Source organism: Alnus glutinosa, chromosome 5, assembly GCF_958979055.1.
Source record: "Alnus glutinosa chromosome 5, dhAlnGlut1.1, whole genome shotgun sequence".
Taxonomy (NCBI): domain Eukaryota; kingdom Viridiplantae; phylum Streptophyta; class Magnoliopsida; order Fagales; family Betulaceae; genus Alnus; species Alnus glutinosa.
Window position 1 is genome coordinate 8,122,843 of NC_084890.1, and position 24,671 is coordinate 8,147,513.

Sequence of the window (24,671 nt, forward strand, 5' to 3'; positions counted from 1 at the left end):
TAGTATCAGATATTATTAACTTCTCTAGAACACGTGTATCAGAAATTTGTTCCCCTCTTTCTCGAAACTAAATCCCTAACCCTCCGAATCATCTCCTCTGCTTTCTCGAACCAAGCAACAAAGAACCCCGATGTTGAGGGCCAACGAATTGCCTGAAGACTTGGTGATACAGATTCTGCTATGGCTTCCGGTTGTCTCTCTCTTGCGATTCAAGTCCGTCTGCAAATCCTGGTACGCTCTCATCACAAACCAAAACTTCATAGCAAAACACCTCCTATACAACAAGAACTGCAACACTCAGCTTCTCTTTAAAACGCGCGACAAAAGCAACGAAGATTATGTTGTATCCACGATTTCTCATGAAACACTCCAAGTGTCCCTTACACAACCTCTACCTCCATACTTTGAGCTCGACGTCGACGAGAAGTTTTTTATTTTTGTGGTGGGTTCTTGCAATGGTCTCGTTTGTCTCCACGATTACCTTGCATTGCATGAAGTTATATGGAATCCTGCAACTAAAGAAACAAAGATTGTCCCTAAATCAAACCTGCCCCGCATTGTCCCCGCTGGGTGTTACACCAGAACTGAAGGTATAGGATTTGGTTTTGATGCGAAAACTAATGACTATAAGATAATCAACTTTCTTAATATCTATAATCCCCGCCTTTCCTATTATCCATCTAAAAATGGAGTCATATTCCAAATAGAGGTATACAGCTTAAGAGCCGATTCTTGGAGAAAAGTTGATGGACCCCCTTGTTTTTTTTCTAATCGTGAAATAATTCCAGGGACATACATCAATGGGATGGCTTCTTGGGCGGCATATAGTAATGATTGGGAGGAGTCATTTCTTTTGTCATTTGACATGAGCAATGAGGTATTCCTAAAAACACCATTTCCAAATACTTATAGCAAGCGTGCGGATAAACTTTTCGTGTTGAATGAATTGATTGCCATCAATTTTCCCAGGATTATTGATGAACAAGGCTTCAAAGTTAGCTATGATATATGGTCATTGCTTAAAGTTGGTATTAAGGAGTCCTGGACTAGCCTTTTTACTATTGGACCATTTATACAAATTAACGATTCATTAGGACTTCCATTTCCATTTCCATTAGGATTTTGGAAGAATGACGCCATGTTCATTGTAAACGAACAACTGGTCTTGTATGACCCCTCTACCAAACAAATGACTAGTCTCCAAATTCATGTAGACAGAGAGTCGATGCAGTTGGTTACTTACATGGAGACCTTAGTTTCTGTCAAGAATTTGAAGAGCAGGACAATTGTTGACAAGGCTTGAGGGCCATCTTTCTATATCTCTTCCAAGTGTCTTCCAAGTGTGTTTCAGGCAGCATGTGTATGCTGAGATAATATTTTCGGCTTATTCTTGTCAAATTATGTATTTCTTAAATATTCATACTCTTACATTTAACCCGTATTTCTTTTGGAGCAATTGTGAGAGATTTTTATGGTTAAAGAAGCAATTGTACAAGGGTTCTGCACAATTTTTATTTTACTTATCATGAGGAATTGTCTTTTCACCGTTCCAGATGTTTTAGTATTTCTGATATATATTGATATTTCTTTCCATCTACTTCACAGCATATTACTCTCGAAGAGGTGTTTTGGTACTTAGGTCTGGTTGATGGGACCAGTGGACATAATTGTCAAAATTGAGCTCTTTGAATAGAGGTCAGATTTGATTAAAAAAATGACAGCACATTTGGGCTTGTTGGGTCAATGTTTTTCAATACTTCCCCTATTTTCATAAAATCTAATGGCTAAAAGTATCTTGGCTTATTAATGATGACATTTATTGAGAGTTTTATATTGAAAATTTGAAATTTCACTAAAAAAAGGCTTTTGACAACCTTTTTTAACAAACAGATTTTTTATTTTTTTTTTCCTGTGAACTATATGAAGCAAAAGTTATAAGGACTATTAATCTTTTAAGTCACTATAGACGTTTTAAGTGTAATGGGTAATGCAGGTTGCTGTAAAAGGTTGTTCAGCGAGCTGAAATAATATAAATGTTTTCAGGGTTTCTTCTTAGCCACCATTCCAATCAATTGGCGAAGTTTCATAACCCCCCTCCTCCAGGTTTAAATTGTTTTTTACTTTAGGAACTTAGGTGGATTTTGAGGGGTCACTAAGGAATAGGTAAATGGGATGGTATACCCTATTTGCTAACCATTGTGACTATAGGATGATTAGAATGTTTGAATATTAAGATGCTTGTAGGGAAGAAGGTACTTTTATGTCTAGCCATCGATGGTACTTTACACATAGTTGATGGATCCCCGTGTTTTCTTTCTAATCATGATATAGGTCCGGGGACATACATCAATGGGATGGCTTCTTCGCCGGCATATGTTAATCATTGGGAGTCATTTGTTTTGTCATTTGACATGACTGATGAGGTATTCCTAAAAACACCACTTTCATATACTTATAGCGAGGGTGGGGAAGAACTTTTCGTGTTGAATGAATTGATTGCCATCGCTTTTCCCGTGACTATTGATGAACAATACTTTGAACTTATCTATGATATATGGTTGTTGCTTAAAGTTGAATATTAAGATGCTTGTAGGGAAGAAGGTACTTTTATGTCTAGTCATCTATGGTACTTTACACAGTGAATAACAACTTTGCATACAATGTGATTCTAGTCAATAGAAGCTAGAAATCAGCAATTGGTTTCAAGAGTCTAAGGTAAAAGTTTGCTGGTAGTCCTTGAGGCTGGAGCATTTTCTTTTTGGTTGGTGAACATCTAATTTCCATTACAGGCTTGCCAAAGGTTATTTTTAGATATTATAAGTATGAATTACTTATCAAAAAAAAAAAAGAAAGATATTGTAAGTATGAATTTAACATTTTGAGAAACACTTTATTATTTTTCTTTTTAGTTGGACATTGGTGAAATAAAATAACAACTTTGTTATGCTGAACTTTATCTGAAAAAAAAAAAAAAAAAAAAAAGGATTCTGCTAAGCTCATCTTTGTAGGATTTCAGCCTCTTTCAGTTTGATGTCACTTTTGTAGGATTCTCAAATCCTTGAAATAGTCACTTTCTAGTTATATATTTATTAATTTCTTCCTGTTTTGTTTTTTTGTGTGAGTTGCCTTGATTATATGAATCCTAGGTTGTAGAAAAGTTGTTTCAATGAAATTTGTGGTAGAAATTGTAGAATCCTGTCTGTTTTCTTGTTAGCTAAAGTAACTGTCAAGTAATGAAAGGGATTTTTAAAACCCTAGCCGTCCACCACAATAGAATATATTTTCTTTTCTTTTCTTTTCATTTTTTCTTAAAAGGGGAAAGCTAATTAAAGTTAAAATCAAACTCCTTATTTCAAATTAGACTCCTTGAACGTACGTTTGATATATTAAATAAAGATTTTGTTTTACTTAAAAGTCTGACTAGATTTGTATATGCCATCTTGTACTCATGAATTTGGCGGGATAAAGCTTGAAAAGAATTGATGGGTGTAGGCTTAATAGTGAATGTACTATGTGGGACCCCCTTGCTTATAGATATGAGATCATTACACATTCATCTTTGATCTCTCTATTCCATCATTCCAATTACATCAAAATAAGCAATCAAACTGGTTCTTTACAAAGAAATAAAATCCAAGGCTATGTTTGCTAATTTGTTTTGGATGCTACTTTCTGTTTGAAAAATATGTGACATAAAGGTGAAGAATATTTTTGTATTTTTTAAAGTGTTTCGTGTTTGTGTTGTTTGTTAATGTTTTATTATTTTTTTTTCTTTTAGAAGAGAAAATAAAATACAGAAAACAAGGCTGCTCTAAAGCATTGGAGCATTCAGCATTTTTGCAATATCCATTTCAAGATCAACGCTATTCTGGTTGAGTTAGACAGAGTCCCAACAATCAAGCCCCATGAATAGCGTTTTCGAACCCATATTAACCCAACAGATTCTTAATATTCACAAGCCACTTACACTATTTAGTCACATTTTACTGTTACTGCAGCAATTTTAAGTGACTATGAGGGAGACATGAGCATCATTGCAGCTTCATCCAAAAACTCCCCCCAATCGAACTTCAGTTGAGGAGGAGGCTCAAGCAGTTCTTGTAGCTGTTCATCTGGCAATTTCAATGGATGCTCCTATCTCTTTTTTTTTTTTTATTATTATTATTATTATTTTTTATTTTTTTATATATGAATATGCTCCTCCCTCATCTTTGAAGATGACTATCTTTTGGCCATAGGTAAAGGTCATCTCCGTACTGATTAGCTATGCGCCCTCGTCATCTCCGACATCCATTAGCAATTGCTCGTCTTTGAGAAGTGGATAAGAATTGCCTTGAAGTTTTCTAGATGTGTCATCTTGAAGTTTTTTTTTTAAAAAAAAGAAAGAAGAAAAAGAAACTGGATGGCCCAAGTCTAATTACAACTGCTAGATCCTTGTTGTAACATAGATTAGTATCAAACTATTTTTAGTGATGAACCATTAAAATATCAAAGAAATAGTAGTACAAAAAACAAGGAACATAATTTAAAGTGTAAATGGTTGTGGTAACATTTCAAACTATAGCCTAGGTTGGAACTCACCGGCCAATGCAAGTCTTTCTTAGTCAGCCACTTAATGTGAAGAATTTTAGCATTACATATAACAAAACTAAAAACTAAAAATAAAAAATTCATGGAAGTCTTGTGGCTTAAAGGCACATGCCTTGTCTATCACTGAACTACATGGCAGTTTGATCCTCCAAGACTTACCCTTGCAGATGCTCCAACAAGTCCAAGTCACCCAACTTGTATATTTGATATCGTTCTCCTTTAATCCTATACCTGAGAAGGGTAGTAGTTACCTTCTTGACTTTCTAATAATCTTCGCCAAAATCTAGCTGCATACGTAGCACAAATTCTCCCTGCATTTCATAGAAGTCGAGAATAGGCTTTCTAGGTACTGAATTCCGGAGGGTACCTCCTTCATTTGCGAGCATGGCCCAATCTCTAGTTTCTCAAGACTGGGCATTGATCCTCTGTCTATTTTCACCGTCTTTAATTTTTTCATCTCTCTAAGTGTGAGCCTCTTGAGATTTCGAAAACCGTCTTCCTCAAAATGCAGTTGCTCCCCCTCAAACGCATGCTTGAGGGAAAGGGTAATTAGATTCGGCAAAGCTTGGACACATGGTAATATATCTTCCTCTAACGTCGAGAAAAATAAGATTAGTGAGACAATATTCTGAAGCTCTGGAATCCAGTTGGGAAACTTCTTCAATCGTCCCTTTAGAGAGATATGCTCTAGAAATTGAGGTGGTGAAGAAATTGATTAAGTCTATAATCTCATCTTCACCGGTGGAGCCTACAACCATAATTTTAAGGTGGATCATATTTTGTATGGAGGTACACAAAGCCCTTTCACTTTTTGCAGTGATATTTGAAATGGCCAACATCCTCAACTGACTTAACTTTTCGAGCTCTTCAAATAGACCAACCCCTAGATGATTTGCCACAATAAATGATAGCATTTGCAAGTCATTTAAACATCCAATGCCTTCATGTATTTTTACTCCTCGCATTGAATAAAAGTTGCTTTTAATTTCGAAGTCATGAGAATGAGCCAAAATATGCCTTAGCTTATAAAACTTAAATATCTCAATTGGTAGCTCTCGCACTGCGGTTTCCATTACATTTAGTGTTTGTAGGTTTAGTAGCCTACCTATCGACTTTGGAAGTATCTTCACTTTTGTTTTCCTCAAACTTAAGTGCTTCAAGTGGAATAAATTACCCACTTCTTGAGGAAGATAATCAATAGGATCATCTTCGAAATCCAACATTCTCAAAAGCTTGAAATTTTTGAACAATTTAACTATGAAAGACCTGGGCATTTCATTAATGTTGAAGAGAAAAACAGAACGAACCCAAGAGTACTTACTTCTCTCAAAAAGAATTTCTCTAGCATCGTGAATTGATAGGCACCGACTTTTTCCGTGGAAAGTTGTGTCACTTGCTTCCAGAACTTGACAGAAATTTAACTCTCCAGCCTTTGATATTATGATTTCATGCAGTAGATCGTAGATTCTATACTTTCTGTGCAACTCATTATCAAGCTCCCCAAATGAAACTTGAACCAAGTTTCTGTGGATGAGCTCCATTAAATATTCTTCTGCTACCTTCTTCCAATGGTTTGCCCTTCTTTCTTTTTATAAAGCCCTCAGTTATCTATAATCGAAATAGTCTTAAATCAGTAATTGAATAGTCCTCCGGAAAAAGACCAAAGTACAAGAAGCAAGACTTGAGGTAGTAAGGCATATCATGATAATTGAGAGAGGGAATTTTTGTGATGCTTGAAAGGTGGGGATTACATTCTAGCTCATAACTGAGGCCATCAAGCAACTTTTGCCATTCTAATGGCACCTTCTCCTTTGTTGACAGAAGACCACTTATGGCAACAATTGCAAGTGGTAGGCCTTCACATTTTTTGACAATGTCCATTGACTGTCTCACCAACTCTCTGGGACACTTTTGAAACCTAGTCTGGAATGCCTTTTTGCAAAACAATACCCCAGCCTCATCTTGAGACAAAGATTGTAGCTTGTGGACCTTATCGGATAAAGATTCTTTACAAGAAACACTAATGAGATCATTGCGTGTTGTAATGATAATCCTACAGCATCTATCATTGCATGGTAAAGCATGTTTCACAAGTTCCTAAAACTCTGTCTTCCAGACATCATCAAAAACCATAACATACCTCTTTTGTTGTAAATATTTCCTCAGCTGGCTAATTAGTGTGATCTCGTCCATCATGTCTATTTGCCCTAGAGTTGTTTCTTTTGCCTGGTAGATTTGCTTTGTCATAGACATGACTATCTTCTGCATGTTGTATGACTAAGACACAATTATCCAAATATGGCAGTCAAAATGTCCATTCACTGATTCATTCTTACATACTTTCTTGATAAGAGTTGTCTTACCAATTCTGCCCATGCCTACCACTGAAATCATAGAGCGTTTAGATGCTTCCCCCACCAACCAGCTTACAAGTTCATCCCTCGTAGACTCAATGCCCCCAACTTCATCTTTTTCGATGAAAAGTGAACCCACTTGAGGGTCATGCCATGTAACATTTATTGCATTGCTACTTGATCTTTGCTCTAAGGAACTAAAACCATATCTTTCACTTCGTTCCCTAATTTCACGAACTGATATTTTGATATCTTGAATCTTGGTAGCTATGTCACGACGTGGTTTTAGTTTTTTCAATAAGTGACAAATTTTATGGAGGAAAGCAATAAAACTTTGCTAATGACGACGTTGTGCCATGTGAAGTACATATTCATCTATTACATCTTCTATATGATAGGCGACTTCTCTCACTTGTTTCACCCATGTTTTGAACCATCTTGGAGGTCTCCTTTATCTGCATCTTTGAGGAAACACTAGATGCTCTCCAATTCATCTCTAATGTCCACAACTTCCTAGTGGACACCCTTTAGCAGTTTTGATTCATGAACGATCAACTGAACTAGCTCGTTGAAGACATGGGTCACAACAGTTTCTGTCATGGTTTCCTCTTTGATCTTCACCTAGTGAATGATATTGTCACAATTAGAAAAGAATTTGGGTTAAGTGTCATGCCCAAAGCATGACATGATGCCCACTAAGAGCTGATAATTTTTTTTTTTTTAAAAAATAATCGAAATATCATTAAAAAACGAAAGCACAACCGAGGTACACAAGAACTACACAAGAGAAATACCAAGTTGGAAGGAGAAAAAAGAATAAGAAAATACTGAAAAGTCGGCAAATTAGGAATGGCAAAGACTATTTGTACTAAAAACTGATATTAAATCTAATTGAAACATTTTTTTACAATTCTATTTCGTCCAAGATCCAACTATTTATACTACCAAATTACTTATAAAACATCAATTAGAGATCTATGAATAATCCAACAAAACTTAATAACAAAATACATTCATTTTCTAGTTAAAGTACACCAAAACTACCAAACGCAACAAATCAAAAATCCCAATTCTTCTTTAAGATATATTCTCCTAGCAACATAATTTGGGTCCAATATACTTAAAATCTACATAATCCAAGTCTCATCTTCCAAAAATACAAATAACTAATATAATGACATATTTATTGAAACTTCTACTTTTAACCAAATTCTAACAATTCCCCATATGTAATATCAAGTAATGCATTTACCAAATGCATGCAATTTTCTCAACGCACAAGTAAAAGAAAACATCTAGTATAAAAATAATTTACTTTCATGCAACAACAACTCACTCAACGCCAAAACAATTTATAACAATTCGTCAAAGCTTGAAAAACTACTATTTAATCTAATAAACTAAATCTCAAATAAGAAAAACCAATACTATATAGCATAACAATAAATAAGCCCTGATTCATATAGCCTAAACCTCATTTCTACAACCAAACTTTACTTGGTAGCTGTAACAAGTTTTTTAAGTTTTTAGGATTTGAAGGAAGAAATAGAGATATTTAGTAGGAAGAGAGAAATGTAAGAATCTGAGAAAATGGAATATTACTGATAATTCGGCAATTTTGAGGATGCCAAAACCTCCATTGACTAATCAAATCATAATTCTCAAAAGCTGGTTCTGTCTCTTACCCACTAGACTTATATACTGCCCAACTAGGTATTACAAAACGCATATAAAAGCCTTAAAATGACTAGGTTGAAAGAAGACAAAAAACGACTAAGCATAACACATAAAACACACTATAGCAATGCTCCCAAAATGCAGCCGTTTAGCATTAGAGAGGTAGAACCCAGTTGGCTCCCAAACCTCTAAGGCTCCATCCGCATGTTGCCACGTATCTCCTTATCCTCTAAGTCTAATCCATCGTTTCTCACTTCAGTTCCAAGCTTCCACCTTTCAATCTATCCCCCAAAGCTCCACCGACAAGCCTCAGAGAAAATACCAGTGACAGTACCCGTCCCTTTCAAAACACCTTGCCCACAAGGTGTGGGTAGGCGTTCTTAAGCCCGTGAAACTCTTCCCAAGTTGCATCATTGGCGTTTTGACCCTCCCAACGAATGAGTAATTCCATGAGAGCCTGGTTGTTATGCGGTCGGGAACGGCGGTCCAGCCCCTCTACTGGCTCCGGTCGAAACACCCCATGAGAGTCCACCAGAGGAAGCTTAGGCACAGGAAGAACAGTGGATCCCAGCTTTAGCTTCAACTGTGAAACGTGGAAAACCGGGTGGACTCAAGACTCCTTAGGCAAATTGAGTTCATAGGCTACCTCCCCCAACTTGTGAACAATGGAGAATGGGCCATAAAAACGAGGTGTGAGTTTGAGAGATCGGCGATGGGCGACAGTCATTTTCCGGTAGGGTTGTAAGTGTTGGTAAACCCTCTGACCTACCTCAAATTTTCTTTCAGTCCTTTTGATGTCCGCATATTTTTTCATGCGCTGTTGAGCCTATTGTAAATTGTGATTGAGAATGGATAGGATCTGCTCTCTGTTATGGAGCACTTCATCCACTGCTTGTACACGGGTTGTGCTTGGATTATAGCTCAATAGTCTAGGTGGGGGAACACCATAGACCACTTCAAAAGGGGTCAACTTGGTGAAAGAGTGCCAAGAGGTATTATAACAAAACTCTGCCCAGGGCAACCAAGAAGACCAATTTTTAGGGTTGTCTTGAGTAAAACAGCATACATAGTTCTCCACAGCCTTGTTGACTATCTCGGTTTGACCATCAGTCTGAGGATGGTAACTTGTGCTGAGCTTTAAAGTAGTGCCTTGTACTTGAAACAATTCACTCCATAAAGTACAGGTGAATGTAGGGTCCCAATTCGAAACAATGGAATTGGGCATTCCATATAGTTTAACGACATGAAAAATGAAGAACTGAGCTATCTTGGCTGCAGAATAGGGGTGAGATAATGAAATGGGCATACTTTGACAAGCAGTCCACCACTACAAAAATAACTAAATGACCTTGGAATATAGGCAGCCCTTCCACAAAATCCATGGAAATATCTGTCCAAACCCTAGAGGGAATGGGAAGTGGCTATAGAAGCCCAGCAGGGTTGAGATTATCATGTTTGTTTTGTTGACATGTGTCACACTCCCGAATGAATTTCTCTATGTATTTTCTCATTCCTTGCCAATAGAAGTCCCTCTTGGCTCGATGGAGTGTTTTCTCATAACTCGAATGCCTAGCCATAGGGTCCCCATGCACATAGTGCATCACTTGAGCTTTAAGTTGTTGTGAGTCGCCTAAGATAATTCTATTCTTGTACAGCAGAATACCATTTCTGAGGGAGTACATGCGGGTATTAAGCTCATTGCTATGCGACTGAGCCAATAATAGCTGTAATTTAGGGTCCACAAGATATTGAGCTTTGAGATCATCCACCCAACTAAGAACTGGGATAGATAGGACGGACAAGGAGAATTTGGCAGCAGCCGAATCCCTTCTAGAGAGAGCATCCGCCACTTTATTTTTCGCTCCTTTCTTATATTCTACTACAAAATCATACCCAAGAAGCTTAGTGAGCCAACGCTGTTGGAAAGGAGTGCCCACTTTTTGTTCCACCAGAAACTTCAGGCTCTGTTGGTCAGTACAGACCACAAAAGACTGGCCTATGAGGTAGGGCCTCCACTTATGAACTGCTGTCACTAGGGCAAAGAGCTCCTTCTCGTAGCCCTTGATAAATTTCCGATAATAATCGGTTAACCCTAAGAAACCTCCAAAGCCTTTAGGGTTTTAGGAAACGGCCAATCTACCGTTGCCTGAATCTTGCTCGGGTCAGCAGAAACCCCTTGAGTTGAGACGATGTGCCCTAAATATTCAACTCCCAAACAACCGAACTTATACTTAGAGAACTTGGCAAACAAAGAATTCTGCCTCAAGGTCTCAAGTGTCAAAGCTAAATGAGTAAGATGTGTTTCCATGTCCTTATTGGTAAACTAAAATATCATCAAAGAAAACTGAGATGAACTTGCACAAGTAAGGTTGAAAAACATGGTTCATTAGACTTTGAAAAGTGGAAGGGGCATTGGTTAGCCCAAATGGCATAACCAAGAACTCGTAATGGCCCTCATGAGTTCAGAGGGCTGTTTTAGGGATATCTTCATCATCTACCCATATTTGATGGTAGCACGACCTTAAGTCTAATTTGAAAAAAAATTTGAAGCCCCATAACTCATCTAACAGTTCATCAACCACAGGAATAGGAAACTTATCCTTAATAGTTACCTTATTGAAAGCCCTATAGTCCATGCACATCCGCCATGTACCATAAGCTTTCCGAACCAGCAAGACTGGGGATGAAAAGAGGCTATGGCTGTGCCGTATAACACCCGTGTGCAGCAATTCCTTCACAATTTTCTCGATTTCCTCATTTTGATAAAAAGGATAGCAGTAGGGTCGAATAGGAACAGGCTGGGCCCCTGGCTGTAGGATGATCGAATGATCTTGCACCTGTCTAGGTGGTAAGCCCGTAGGTTCCTTAAAAACATTAACAAAACCCTTGAGAACCTCTGCCATAGGAGGCGGAACTTCCTGCTGGCTCAGTGATAGATGTTGCCCCTGAAGTGAAAAACAATGGCTAGGACAACTTATGAGCTGTAAAACTACACCCCTTTGGAGAATGCAAGTAGCACCCTCATGCTGAAATTCTATCCAAAGCACCGAAAAGTCCCAAAGGATTGGCCCCAATGTGCGGAGCCATTGAATCCTCAAAATAGCATCACACCCAACTAGTGGAAGGATAAAGAGGTCAGTGTGGAAACTAGACCCTTGAATTTTCATCTCCATTTCCTTACAACACTCTGGGCTAGTAATTTCCTCCCATTAGCAATCTTGACCTGAATAGCATCCTGCACTAAGGGTTGAATGTCAAGTGTAGATGCTAATTTTATGTCCACAAAATTATGCGGACTATCGGAATCAATCAAAATAACCACTTGCTGCAATTGTAAAAATCCAACCAAACGCATTGTCTTTGAATGAGGAGTGCTAGTAATGGCATTCAATGAAATCTTCGGAAATTCTTTCAAAAAGAATTCACCCGGGTCCTCCTCAGCAGGTCCGAGAGTCTTCTCTGGATTAGGTGTTTGCTCATCCAAAACCTCAATGAGAAACAGTTTTGGGACAACACACACATGCCCCCTTATCCACTTAGAGTCACATGAATAACAGAGGCCTTTATGCCTCCGATCCTCCATTTGTGCTTGGGAAATTTTCTGAACCGGAACCAAAGCTTGGCTCGGTTTAGGTCCTTCCTAACCAGGTAGACCGCCCCCTATTGGTGGGTTCAAATTTGGGTTAAACTGGCCAGGAACCGTGTCCCGAATAGGATTCGGGTAAGGGTTACCCTTAGAGAAATTCGTTGGAAGTTGGACACTAAGGCCTTGAGTGCGGTGTTGGAATTGACTAGAGTAAGAAGAAGAGCGAGAATACCTTTTCGAATTTAGCACACACTCCTCCAACATTCGCTCCAAGGAATAGGCATCAACCAGCGTTTTGGGATTAAACATTCTCATGGGCACCCGGAGTTCGTCTTTAAGGCCTCCCAAAAAACAGTTGAGTTTGTGGAAATCTAGTAAGTGTTGCACCTTAAGGGCCAGTATATCAAACTGGTTCTTGTATTCCTCAAGTGTGCCCTCTTGCTTCAACTTGGACAGTGTCTCCATAGGATCATCGTAAGACTCTTGGCCAAAACGGATTTGCAAGGAGCGGACAAAGTCCTGCCAAGACCGGATGGAATTGCTAGCACGCAACTCCCGAAACCAAACAAGTGCATGACCATCCATATGGAAGGAAGAAAGGGGTAAGCGGTGTTCATCTAGAGTACCATAGTACTCAAAAAAATTGCTCAGCAGGACAACACAAGCTTTTTACATCATCACCATCAAAGTGCGGGAAATCCAAGTGAACTTGCTTCGGCTTGAAAATTTCGTCCCTGTGACTAGTTCCTCTTGGAAAAAAAATTTCACCGCGCTAAAAGGCAGGCGCTCCAGATTATAGTGATGGGCTGGGGATTTTGAGCTTCCACCTGAGCCCAAGTGTTTAGCCAACATATCCTTAAGATGAGACATTCGAGAGTGAAAGTTTATCGTCTACTGCTCTACCTGAGCGTCTAAATTGGTTGTTTGCTGATCTAGCTGAGCTTGCAAAGTCTGGACCATACCCGTTAACTCAGATCTGGACACATGTTCATCTTGTAGGCACAACAAATTCTCCTCTGCCAATGCCCGAGAACGAGTTTTCATGCGCAGAGGATCGAAGGCTGCTAATACCAAATTGTAACAAGTTTTTTAAGTGTTTAGCATTTTAAGGAAGAAATAGAGATATTTAGTAGGAAGAGACAAATGAAAGAATCTGAGAAAATGGAATATTACTGTATTTTTCTTGATATTATTGATAATTCGGCAATTTCGAGGATGCCAAAACCTCCATTGACTAATCAAATCATAATTCTCAAAAGCTGGTTTTGTCTTTTACCCGCTGGACTTATATATTGCCCAACCAGGTATTACAAAATGCATATAAAAGCCTTAAAAAGACTAGGCTGAAAGAAGACAAAAAACGACTAAGCATAACACATAAAACGCATTATAGCAATGCTCCCAAAACACAGTCGTTTAGCATTAGAGAGGTAGATCCCAGCTGGCTCCCAAACCTCTAAGGCTCCATCCGCATGCTGCCATGTATCTCCTTATCCTCTAAGTCTGATCCACCACTTCTCACTTCAGTTCCAAGCTTGCACCTTTCAATCTATCCCTCAAAGCTCCACCGACAGGCCTCAGGGAAAATACCAGTGACAGTAGCCCTTAAACTTAGACAGGACAACTCTGGATTTTCTTCCAAATTCTTCCAAACACTCCATGGTGCAAATACATGGCTGTTGAATTCTTCCCTATCCTTCACAATTTGAGAGAATTCGGGCAAGTGATCGTGAGAGACCACTTATGGGACTCACCTGACTGGATAAGTGGTTGAGAAACCCAATTTTTATTTGGTCAGGTAGGTTCCATAAGTGGTCTCTGACAATTACCTGCCCGAATTCTCTCAAATTCGAGCAAATAATTGTAGATGATCATAATTCATCCTTCACCACCTTTAACAAAAGTACACAACTATTTTTCGTTCTTCTTTCACAAATATTGTAAGTCATTCATATTTCCTTCTTCCAACTACTTCTCATAAACGCAAACACCCACATTCTAAATCTTCCCCTCTGAAGCAAACCGAATGAAAACAAAAACACCCACGAACTAAAAAAGAAAACCCACATAAAAATATAATCTTTAAAGCAAAAGAAAAGAATACCCAAAAAGAAGTCACGTACACAAAAAAAAATAAAAATATTATGCTCACAAAGAACATTGCTGAAGCTAGGGAATTTGAAGCTTTTACCTTGAATCACGTTGGGTATGGTTGAATTTTGTGGGTGATTCAACTAGTTTTTTTTTTTTTTTTTTTTTTTTTTTTTCTTTCCATATTTTTATGATGCTTTAGACTTTTTAGTTGTTAAAATGAAGTAGTTCTCCATGGAAAGTTATACCCTTTTGACCATTTCTTAATACCTCTCACTTTCAGTAAAACAAGTCTAGCTGCAGCCTGCGGTCCAAGACATCCGAATTATTCTTAACTAATCAACACACACAACACAAGTAAATTGGGTCTGCTTTCAAAGTCGGGTTTGAGTTGTATCAAAGCATGAGTATAAGACTATATACATAGGTCAACTTCAACCATAACTTACTAATTTTGTGTTGAGTTCGTGGGTCTTTTTAAAAAATTTCTAACCCTATTATGGGGTGACTCCCAGTAGTCAATAATATCAAAGGAATTACCAATGAGCTTTAGATTAAATGGTACTTCCTTTTGTAACAAGATGGAGGATGCACGTGGTCGTGGATTCAATGTGTAACTTACCAATAACATATATATATATATATATCAAGTTTTTGGCATGACAACACACATTAACATGTTGAGACAGTTCTAAATTTATCATCACTAATGTGATACTAATCACTTTTACCATTAGTATTTAAGGTAAAGTTCCATTGTACATGAATTCTAACACTCTTTTCTCTCTCATTTAGCTTATTTAGCTTTTGCACGCCATTGTTTGAGCTAACTGTGCAGATTGAGAATTTACTTCTTTAGAGGCATAGTTGGTTACTTCATTATTCACAGGAATAATTAATCGTGCAGAATAGTTATTCTTCACAATGAGAAATAGATATTCCTCTAAAGAAAAGAAAGGAATAACTATTGGTTCGGTGATGGGAATAGCATACGAATTAATATTCACACAAAAGTCGTCCATTGAGAAAACAATCACTCTCATCATTGAACAGTCATGCCTTATGATACTCATTTTCTTACTACTTTGCCACTCTATGGCCTCTGATTCCCGCCGCTTTTCTAGGTCACTAGCTCATAATCCAACCCACATGACCCATTTATTTTCCAAGAACAGGCAAACAAGCAAGGCTGATCGAAAAACAATGTTGGTCTAAGTCATTAAGAAGATTAACAATGTTGGTTGATTTTTATTTTTTATTTTTATTTTTTTTAATTTAAGATTTTGAATTGTTGTTATCCTAATACTGGGTTTTGGTGACCGTTCCAATGGAAGCCATGATTGTTCTTTAACATGTGAATTGTGAACTCTATTTGGTACTTCTTATTAGCATTTAATCACTGATGCTTCTGGATTGTGGCACAAAATTACAAAAAAAAAAAAAAAATGTTATCATTCTGATTGGAGAAAGAAAATCCTGCAAGGGATTCAAGTTACAGGATTCAAGAAAAAATTTCAAAATACTTAAAATGAACTAAAAACATATGAAGAGCTTTCTTGTAGAGTACTTAAACAAGTATAGCATGAAACCACAAATGATAATAACGAAAATTGCAATTGTTTCCCGTTTTATGAAATCAGCAAAATAGGTTCTCTACAACATCAGTGATTTGTTGTGGAATCATCACGCCAATAAGAACAACTGACCAAAAAAGAAAGAAGGAAAATTTTTGTACATTAGAATTCATTTCAAGCTCCTCAACTTGGTTAAACATTAGTCCAATCAATTATATTATAATGTAATGTTGTTTTGGGGTAATCTAGTTTTGATAAAAAAATTTATTGGATAAATGGATAATGGATAGTGTGAGTTTGGAAGTCTTCAATATTTCCAATTTATGGGGAAATATATCAAAAATATTATTCTTTTATGAAAATAATCCAATGTCATTAGCATATGAGTCACAGTTTCTGATACTTAATAACTTATGCATTATAACACCATTACATATGAGAGCAAAATTCATGGAAGAATTAAGCTTTTAATTATCAAAGATCAGATGTGTTGGCCCAAGCCTAATTACAACTGCCAGGTTGGAACTCCTTGCAGACGCTCCAACAAGTGTGAGTCACCCAGCTTATATATTTGATATCGTTCTCCTTCAATCCTATACCAAAGACGGATAGTAGTTACCTTCTTGACTTTCCAATAATCTTCGCCTCCATTTGGCTGCATACGTAGCACAAATTCTCCCTGCATTTCATAGCAGTTAAGAATCTTTAGGCTTTCCAGGTGCTGGATTCCAGAGGGTAGCTCCTTCATCTGCGAGCATGGCCCAATCTCTAATTGCTCAAGACCGGGCAGTGATCCTCTATCTATTTCCACCATCTTCAATTCTTTCAACTCTCTGAGTTTGAGCCTCTTGAGTTTTCGAAAACCACCTTCCTCAAAATGCAACTGCTCCCCATCATACGCATGACTGAGGGAAAGGGTAACTAGATTCGGCAAAGCCTGGACACAAGACAATGGATCTTCCTTCAATGATGAGAAAAATAAGAATAGCCTGACAAGATTTTGAAGCTCTAGAATCCAATTAGGCAACTTCTCCAATCGCCCCCATAGATAGATATGCTCTAGAAATGGAGGTGGTGATGAAATTGATTGTAAGTCTATAATCTCATTTTCATTGATTGAGCCTACATGAAAATGTTTAAGGTGGACCATTTTTTGTATGGAGGTACATAGAGCCCTTCCACGTTCTGTAGTCATCTTTGAAATGCCCAACATCCTCAATTGACTCAACTTTCCAAGCTCTTGAAGTAGATCACCCCCATGATGATCATCAATAGCTGTTAGTGATTGTAAGTCTTTTAAACATCCAACCCCTTCATGTATTTTTACACCTTGCACAGAATGAAAGCAACTTTTAATTTTGAAGTCACGATAAAGAGCCAAAATATGTCTCAGCTTATAAAGCCTTAATATCTCAATTGGTAGCTCACGCACTGCGGTTTCCAAGACATTTAGTGTCTGTAGGTTTTGTAGTCTACCCATCGAATTTGGAAGTATCTTCACTTTTGTTCTCCTCAAACTTAAGTTCTTCAAGTGGAATAAATTGCCCACTTCTGGAGGAAGATAATCTATAGGAGCATCTTCAAAATCCAACACTTTCAAAAGCTTGAACTTTTTGAACAATTTAACTATGAAAGACTTGGGCATTTCACTAATGTTGAAGAGAAAAACAGAATGAACTCGAGAGTACTCACTTGTCTCGAAAACATTTTCTCTAACATCGTGGATTGATAGGCACCGACTTTTTCCATAGGAAGTTGTGTCACCAGCTTCCAGAACTTGACAAAAATTCAACTCTTCAGCCTTCGATAGGATGATTTCATGCAACAAATCATGAATTCTATACCTTCTAAATGTCCCATAATCAAGCTCCGCCGATGAAACTTGAACCAAGTTTCTGTGGATGAGCTCCATTATGTATTCTCCAGCCACATCTTCCAAAAGTTTGCCCTTCTTTCCTTTTATAATGCCCTCAGCTACCCATAGCCGCAATAATCTTGAACTATTGATTAAGTCCTCCGGAAAAATGCTGAAGTACAAGTAACATGACTTTAGGTAGCACGGAAGATCATGATAACTGAGAGAGAGAATGTTAGTGATACTTGTAAGGTGGGGATTACATTCTAGCTCAGAATTGAGGCTATCGTGCAACTTTTGCCATTCTAACAACACTTTCTCCTTTGTTGACAGAAGACCACCTATGGCAACTATTGCAAGTGGCAAGCCTTCACATTTTCTGACGATGTCCATTGACAATCTCACCAACTCTGTCAGACAACCCCCCTGAAACTCGGTCTGGAATGCCTTTCTGCAAAACAATTCCCAAGCCTTGTCTTGAGATAGAGGCTGTAGCTTGTGCACTTGATCATATAAAGATTCTTTACAAGAAACACCAATGAGATCATTACGTGTTGTGATGATAATCCTATTGCCTCTATCATTGCATGGTAAAGCATGTTTCACAATTTCCCAAAACTCTGTCTTCCAAACATCATCAAAAACCACAACATACCTCTTTGGCTGTAAACATTTCCTCAACTGGCTAATTAGTGTGATCTCGTCTATCATGTCTATTTGCTCCGAAGCAGTTTCTTTTGCCTGGTAGATTTGCTTTGTCATGGACATGAGTATCTTTGACACGTTGTATGACTGAGACACAGTGATCCAAACACGGCAATCAAAATGTCCCTTCACTGATTCATTATCATATACTTTCTTAGTAAGAGTTGTCTTACCAATTCCGCCCATGCCTACCACTGAAATCACAGAGCGTTTAGATACTCCCCCCCACCAGCCAGCTTACAAGTTCATCCCTCGTAGACTCAATACCCACAACTTCATCTTCCTTGATGAAAAGTGAACCCACTCGAGGGTCATGCCATGTAACATTTGTTGCTCTACTACTTGATCCTTGATCTGAGGAACTAAAACCATATCTTTCTCTTCGTTCCTTGATTTCACGGATTGATATTTTGATATCTTGAATCTTGATAGCTATGTCATGATGTGGTTTTATTGTTTTCAATAAACAGCCAATTTTTTGGAGAAAAGCAATAAATCTTTGCTGATGAAGACGTTGTGCCATGTGAAGAACGTATTCATCTATTACATCTTCTATATGATATGCTACTTCTCTCACTTGCTTCACCCACGTTTTGACACCATCTTGAAGGTCTCCTCCTTTATCTATATCTTTGAGAAAACACTGAATGCTCTCCAGTTCATCTCGAATGTCCACAACTTGTTGGTGGACACCCTGTAGCAATTTTGATTCATGAACAATCAACTGAACCAGTTCGTTGATGACAAGGGTCACAATGGTTTCTGTCATGGTTTCCTGTCTAATCTTCACCTAGTCAATGATACTGTAACAATTAAAAAAGAATTTGGGTTAATTGTCACGACCCAAGCCCAAAGGACATGTCACCTACCAAGAACTTATATATATATATCTAAGTAATCGTAATATCATTAAAAAGTGAAAGCGTAACCCAGACACACACAAAAATTATACAAGAGAAGCACTTAACTAGGAGAAATGAGAACAAGAAATCCTAAAAACTAAGCAAATTAGGAAAGACAAACATAGTTGTTCAAAGGTAAAAAGTATTGAAGAACAAATATTCTTTTTTTTTGATAAGTAAGAGAAGTATCATTAAAAAGCCCAAAGCACAATCAAGTACACAGGAAGTATACAAGAAAAGGAAACTACGAGGAAAAAGAAAACAAAACAAGGAAATCATTAAAACTAAACACTAAAGGTGCGAGGAACGCAGCCGACCAAGAGTACAAAGAATAAAAGAAAAAGGAAGTGAGTTCCTCAATGGTTCTTTCTTTGTCCTCAAACTGTCTATCATTGCGTTCCTTCCACAAGCACCACAAAAGGCAACAAGGGACCATCTTCCACACGGCCGCACTCCGAGAGCGACCACCTGTCCACCAACAAGCGAATAAATCTACCACCCGAAAAGGCATAACCCAAGACAGACTGAAGCGACTAAAGACGGCGTTCCAAAGAGCGTGTGCAACCTCACAATGAAGGAGAAGGTGATCCACCGACTCCCCATTTATTTTGCACATGCAACATCTATCAATCACAATGACACGCTTCTTCCTGAGATTGTCCAGGGTGAGGATCTTCCCATGAGCTGCCGTCCAAGCAAAGAAAGCCACTTTCAGAGGAACCTTGGTCCGCCAAATACTTTTCCAAGGAAAATGACAAGCCTCTTTGCAAGCAAGAGCCTTATAGAAAGATCTAACATCAAATTTCCCTTTGTGTGAAGGAGACCACCAGAGCTGGTCATCCACATCACGATCCACTCTGGTCGAGTACAGCAAAGAGAAAAAAGAGGCCAAAACATCCACCTCCCAGTCGTGGGCCGCTCGAAAGAAGCTAACATCCCACTGATAGGACCCGCTCACTACAACCAAATGGTCAGCAACATGAGCATCCTTGTCACACACAATGTCATATACAAAACTGGGAAAGCTTCTTTAAGAGGCACCTCGCCACACCACACATCATCCCAAAAACGGATCCTAGAATCATTTCCAAGAATAAGTTTGATATGGCTGCAAAGCAAACTCCACCCTTTCCTAATATTCTTCCAAAGCCCCACTCCATGAGACCTAAGGGGGTCTAAAGAACACCAACCATCCCAAGTAGAACCAAACTTTGCATCCACAACAGATTTCCACCAAGCCTCTCTCTCATGGGCATAACGCCACAGCCAGCTCATCCATATTATTCACATGACCCACAGGGACCAATACTGACTTATCCAAATTAATCTTCAAACCTGAAACAGCTTCAAAGGACAGCAGTAACATACGAAGATAGAGAAGATGATCAGAATTAGCCCCGCAAAAAACTAAAGTATCGTCTGCGAATAACAGATGAGAGATGTTAACAACTCCATTGCTACTAGAGCCCACAGAGAAGCCAGAGAGGAAACCCCTTAGAACAGTAATAGAGAGCAACTTACTAAAGGCCTCCATCACAATGACAAACAAGAGAGGCGACAGAGGGTCACCCTGTCTAATACCACGAGAGCTGCTGAAAAATCCAGAAGGGATGCCATTTACCAAAACCGAGAAACGCACCGAAGAAATACAATGAGCTATCCAAGAACACCATCTCTCCCCAAAGCCACATCTTCTCAACATATACAATAAGAAATCCCAGTTGACGTGATCATAAGCCTTTTCAATATCCAGTTTACAAAGTAACCCTGGTACACCAGATTTGATGCGACTATCCAGACACTCATTAGCTATAAGAACCGAGTCAAGAATTTGCCTTCCTTTCACAAAAGCATTTTGGGGGTTCGAGATAATCTTCTCCACAACCCTTCTAAGTCTATTAGCAAGGACTTTAGCAATAATCTTATAAACACCACTTACAAGACTAATAGGCCGAAAATCTTTAAGATCCGCAGCCCCTTGCTTCTTCGGAATTAATACTAAAAAAGTGGCATTAATGCTTTTGACAAACTTGCTATGAGTGTGGAAGTCCTGGAAAACCCCCATGAGATCTGTCTTGATCACATCCCAACAGTCTTGGAAGAACACAATAGTGAACCCATCAGGGCCTGGAGCCTTATCACGGTTCAGACCTTTAACCACCTCAAAAACCTCCCTTTCCTCAAAAGGAAGTTCTAAGGAAGAAGCCTCACCCGCATCCAAATTGTCAAAAACAAGGTTATCCATCCTAGGCCTCCAATAGAGAGGTTCTGCAAAAAGAGATTCATAAAAGTGAGCAACACGATCCCTAATAACCTGCTGATCAGAAGAGATAGAGCCATTGACTAAGAGAGACTCCATGGAATTGGAACTCCTATTCGAATTGGCTACTCGGTGAAAGAATTTTGTGCATTTATCACCCTCTTTAAGCCAAAGAGCCCTAGATTTCTATCTCCAGCTAATCTCCTCCTGTAAAATAGAACTCTCCAAATCTCTGATGACCCCACATTTCCTCGCCTTTTCTTCGGAAGTTAAACCATGTTGTTCCTCTAAATTATCAAGAGCACACAATTCTTCCATATGCAATTTTTTGCGTAATTCCACATTGCCAAACTCCTGTTCATTCCATCTTTTAATATCATTCTTCAAAGCCTTAAGCTTTTGAGAGAAGATGAAACTGGGCGAGCCTTGAAAACGATAAAACTCCCACCAAAGACGCACCTTATCCACAAACCCTTCAGCCTTTAACCACATATTTTCGAACTTGAACGGTCTGGGACCCCAATGAACTCCTCCACAATCAAGAAGAATAGGAAAATGATCAGAACACAGTCTTGGAAGCCTTTTCTGAAGGGAACCTGGAAACTTAACTTCCCATTCTGGAGAAACAAGAAATCTATCAAGGCGAGACCAAGAGGGAATCTCCTGATTATTAGACCACGTAAAAGGCCCTCCTGCAAGAGGAAGGTCCATAAGATCCTGCTCAAAAATAAAATCCGAAAACTCTGTCATAGCCGCATTAAGACGAACGTCTCTAGATCTTTCAGCAGGAAAGCATGTGACATTGAAATCACCCCCAATGCACCAAGGCAATTCCCACCAAGAATGAAGACCAGCCAACTCATCCCAGAGAGAGCTTCTAAGAGAGTCAAGGTTAGGACCGTAGACCCCAGCAAAAGCCCAAGAGAAGTTATCAGCAACGCTTCTGAAAGAACAGGCAACAACGAACTCGCCCACATACACATCAATCTTCTCTACAATCCTTCTATCCCACATAATTAATATACCACCAGAGGCCCCGCGAGAAGCTAAGTGGCACCAATCAACAAAGTGACAACCCCATAGACTTCTCACTAAACTGTTAGAAACAAAAACCAGTTTAGTTTCTTGCAAGCAAACAATATCAGTCTTCCATTGCCTTAATAAATTTCTTACTTTCAACCGCTTGTCACCCTCGTTTAACCCTCTAACATTCCAAGAAATGATTTTGGGCTTCATAAAAAACCACCAACAGCCCTGCCTTTGCACCTACCACGAGAGGTGCTGCCACAATGTGCATCATAATTAACAGAACAAGATAATCTGTTTAATTCCCTCGTACCTTTAATACTCAAACTCGAGCTAGGACCCGCTGCCTTCTTAACATTACTGTCGATGATAGCCTCAAACACAGCCGACAGCTGACCTTCATAGCCATCGCAAGTAATTCCCACCCAGTGGCTATAAGCAAGAACCGCCTTCAAGAAACCCCCCGGAGACTTCTTACCAGAATAACCCCTGACCTTGTCAATAAAAGACAAAGGAACAGGCTCATCCTCTGGCATTAAAGCAAGTTCCATCCCATTCCTACTCCTGAACTAGAAGAGGGAAAATGGGACAACAAAGAATCAGACGAAGGAAGACCCGAAGGAACCAAAGAGTCTGCAGGACTAGAACCAGCCCACACAGTCAGCACATCAACTGATTCCCTATGAACTTTGGCAGAAGCAATCGTGTCACGCCCCCATTTTGGTAAATAAGGGAAACGTGAGTTTGAGTGCTAGAAACAAACATTTTAAATGAAAGCGTGCATTTACAACTTGAAAATTGATAAACTTCCTATTTTTATACCATTCTATAAATGATCCTTTACAAGGTCATGAACTCCAATAAAACAAAACATACTATGCAACTAGGGTTTGGCCGGTTCATCAAGAACTATCGCTCTCAGTGAGGTCTACACCCTTACAAGGAAAAGACTTCGTCTTACTGTTGTCATCTGGAAAGGGGTGGAGGAAAAAGGGGTGAGTTTGACAACTCAGTAAGGAAAACACAACACCAGGGGAATAAAACATGTTATAAACCTTTATGCCATAAATCTTTAGTCATGCATAATGACAGATTTATTTTACTTACTAATAAGAATTAATTTCACATATAATGAATTGTATAATGTAAATTAATTTATAACATAACCCAATAGTATGTTGATTTTAATTTATTTTAGATGATTTAAGTGTTTTTTTAAATATATTAAGAATTATGATGATGTTTAGAAGTATGAATATAATATGTGATTTTAGATTGAGTATAAGTTGGAGATTAAAGTTTTGCATATTGTTTAAGAAATGATATGCTAGACTGTTTTATAAGAAAACACATATTAAAGCATGATTCATGAAATGAAATGTATTGTGTTAGGACAGGTGGCATAGCATATGAACAATTAGATAGAATTTGAAGAATATGAATAATGGTATAAGAATGACAGTTTATGCAGATTAACAAGATGAACAATTAAACAGATTTTTCAATGATTCAGTAATTTCTTTTTAATCAGTTTTCTCTTTAATCATTTATCTGTGGTTTATCCCTTTATAGACTCTACACCGCCAGTTCCCGTGAGCGGCGCACGTTGGCTTTGTCCAAAGGACCTATAGACTCAGCCTGTCGTCACAGAGAAGAGTCGCCGAGTTGGGGATCTTCCCTAGGTGAAGGCCAACCCCGGCCGGTAGCACACACCGTATTTTGGTATGCTTGCCATGCTACCCTATATGGTACCGAATCTAACTGTAGTAGTGCCTCAGGGTTAAACAGTTACTACACATGAACGTTTTCTGTAATACTGTAGGCTCTGTTATAACTGTAAACTTTATTTCAAAACTGTAAGAGCCACTTTCATAACTGTAGTCATGTGCAGAATTTAAAACTTTAGATTCTCTTTTCTTTCAATACTGTATTCATGAATAGAGTCATATACTTTGGTATGCTCTATAGTCATAACTTTCAAATGCTCTCTTTTTCATTATTGTAAGTATGCATAATTCATAACTTTGAAATGTTTATAATCATATCTGTAA

At 38.4% G+C, this 24,671-nt stretch overlaps 3 protein-coding genes across 16 annotated transcripts in view; 1 reads left to right on the plus strand and 2 right to left on the minus strand.

Moving 5' to 3' along the window:
- On the plus strand, positions 1-24,452 carry LOC133869392 (putative F-box protein At3g21120). Of its 14 annotated transcripts, XR_009900431.1 has the most exons (5): positions 1-590; positions 789-877; positions 1,606-1,695; positions 2,332-2,423; positions 3,779-4,348. XR_009900431.1 is itself a non-coding variant. In XM_062306375.1 (4 exons), the coding sequence occupies exons 1-3, from the start codon at positions 131-133 to the stop codon at positions 2,413-2,415; spliced, it is 633 nt and encodes a 210-aa protein (XP_062162359.1). In that variant the 5' UTR covers positions 1-130; the 3' UTR covers positions 2,416-2,423; positions 3,779-4,348. The 14 variants fall into 14 exon arrangements, 12 of the variants coding, with proteins under 12 accessions (XP_062162359.1, XP_062162362.1, XP_062162354.1 ...); XR_009900430.1 differs by having other exon boundaries at positions 1-877; XM_062306375.1 differs by lacking the exon at positions 1,606-1,695.
- LOC133868121 (disease resistance protein RPM1-like) lies at positions 16,199-19,226 on the minus strand. Its single transcript, XM_062304942.1, has 2 exons — positions 18,662-19,226; positions 16,199-18,630 (listed from the first exon to the last, which is right to left on the minus strand). The coding sequence occupies exons 1-2, from the start codon at positions 19,199-19,201 to the stop codon at positions 16,378-16,380; spliced, it is 2,793 nt and encodes a 930-aa protein (XP_062160926.1). The 5' UTR covers positions 19,202-19,226; the 3' UTR covers positions 16,199-16,377.
- The window catches only part of LOC133869394 (uncharacterized), an 11,962-nt gene continuing 9,071 nt past the window's right edge, over positions 21,781-24,671 (minus strand). The window contains exon 3 of the mRNA XM_062306383.1: positions 21,781-23,590. Within this exon, the coding sequence (XP_062162367.1) occupies positions 21,781-22,830 (1,050 nt within the window). The 5' untranslated portion in view covers positions 22,831-23,590. The remainder of the gene's footprint in view (positions 23,591-24,671) is intronic.

What these genes read in the sequence shown, in the direction of transcription:
- LOC133869392 (XM_062306369.1), top strand. Translation starts at nt 131, where the DNA reads ATGTTGAGGGCCAACGAATTGCCTGAAGACTTGGTGATACAGATTCTG. An exon ending in GTGTTACACCAGAACTGAAG is followed by an intron (nt 591 to 788) that starts GTATAGGATTTG and finishes AAATAATTCCAG; the next exon opens with GGACATACATCAATGGGATG.
- LOC133868121 (XM_062304942.1), bottom strand. Translation starts at nt 19,201, where the DNA reads ATGACAGAAACCATTGTGACCCTTGTCATCAACGAACTGGTTCAGTTG. An exon ending in ATGAACTTGTAAGCTGGCTG is followed by an intron (nt 18,631 to 18,661) that starts GTGGGGGGGAGT and finishes CGCTCTGTGATT; the next exon opens with TCAGTGGTAGGCATGGGCGG.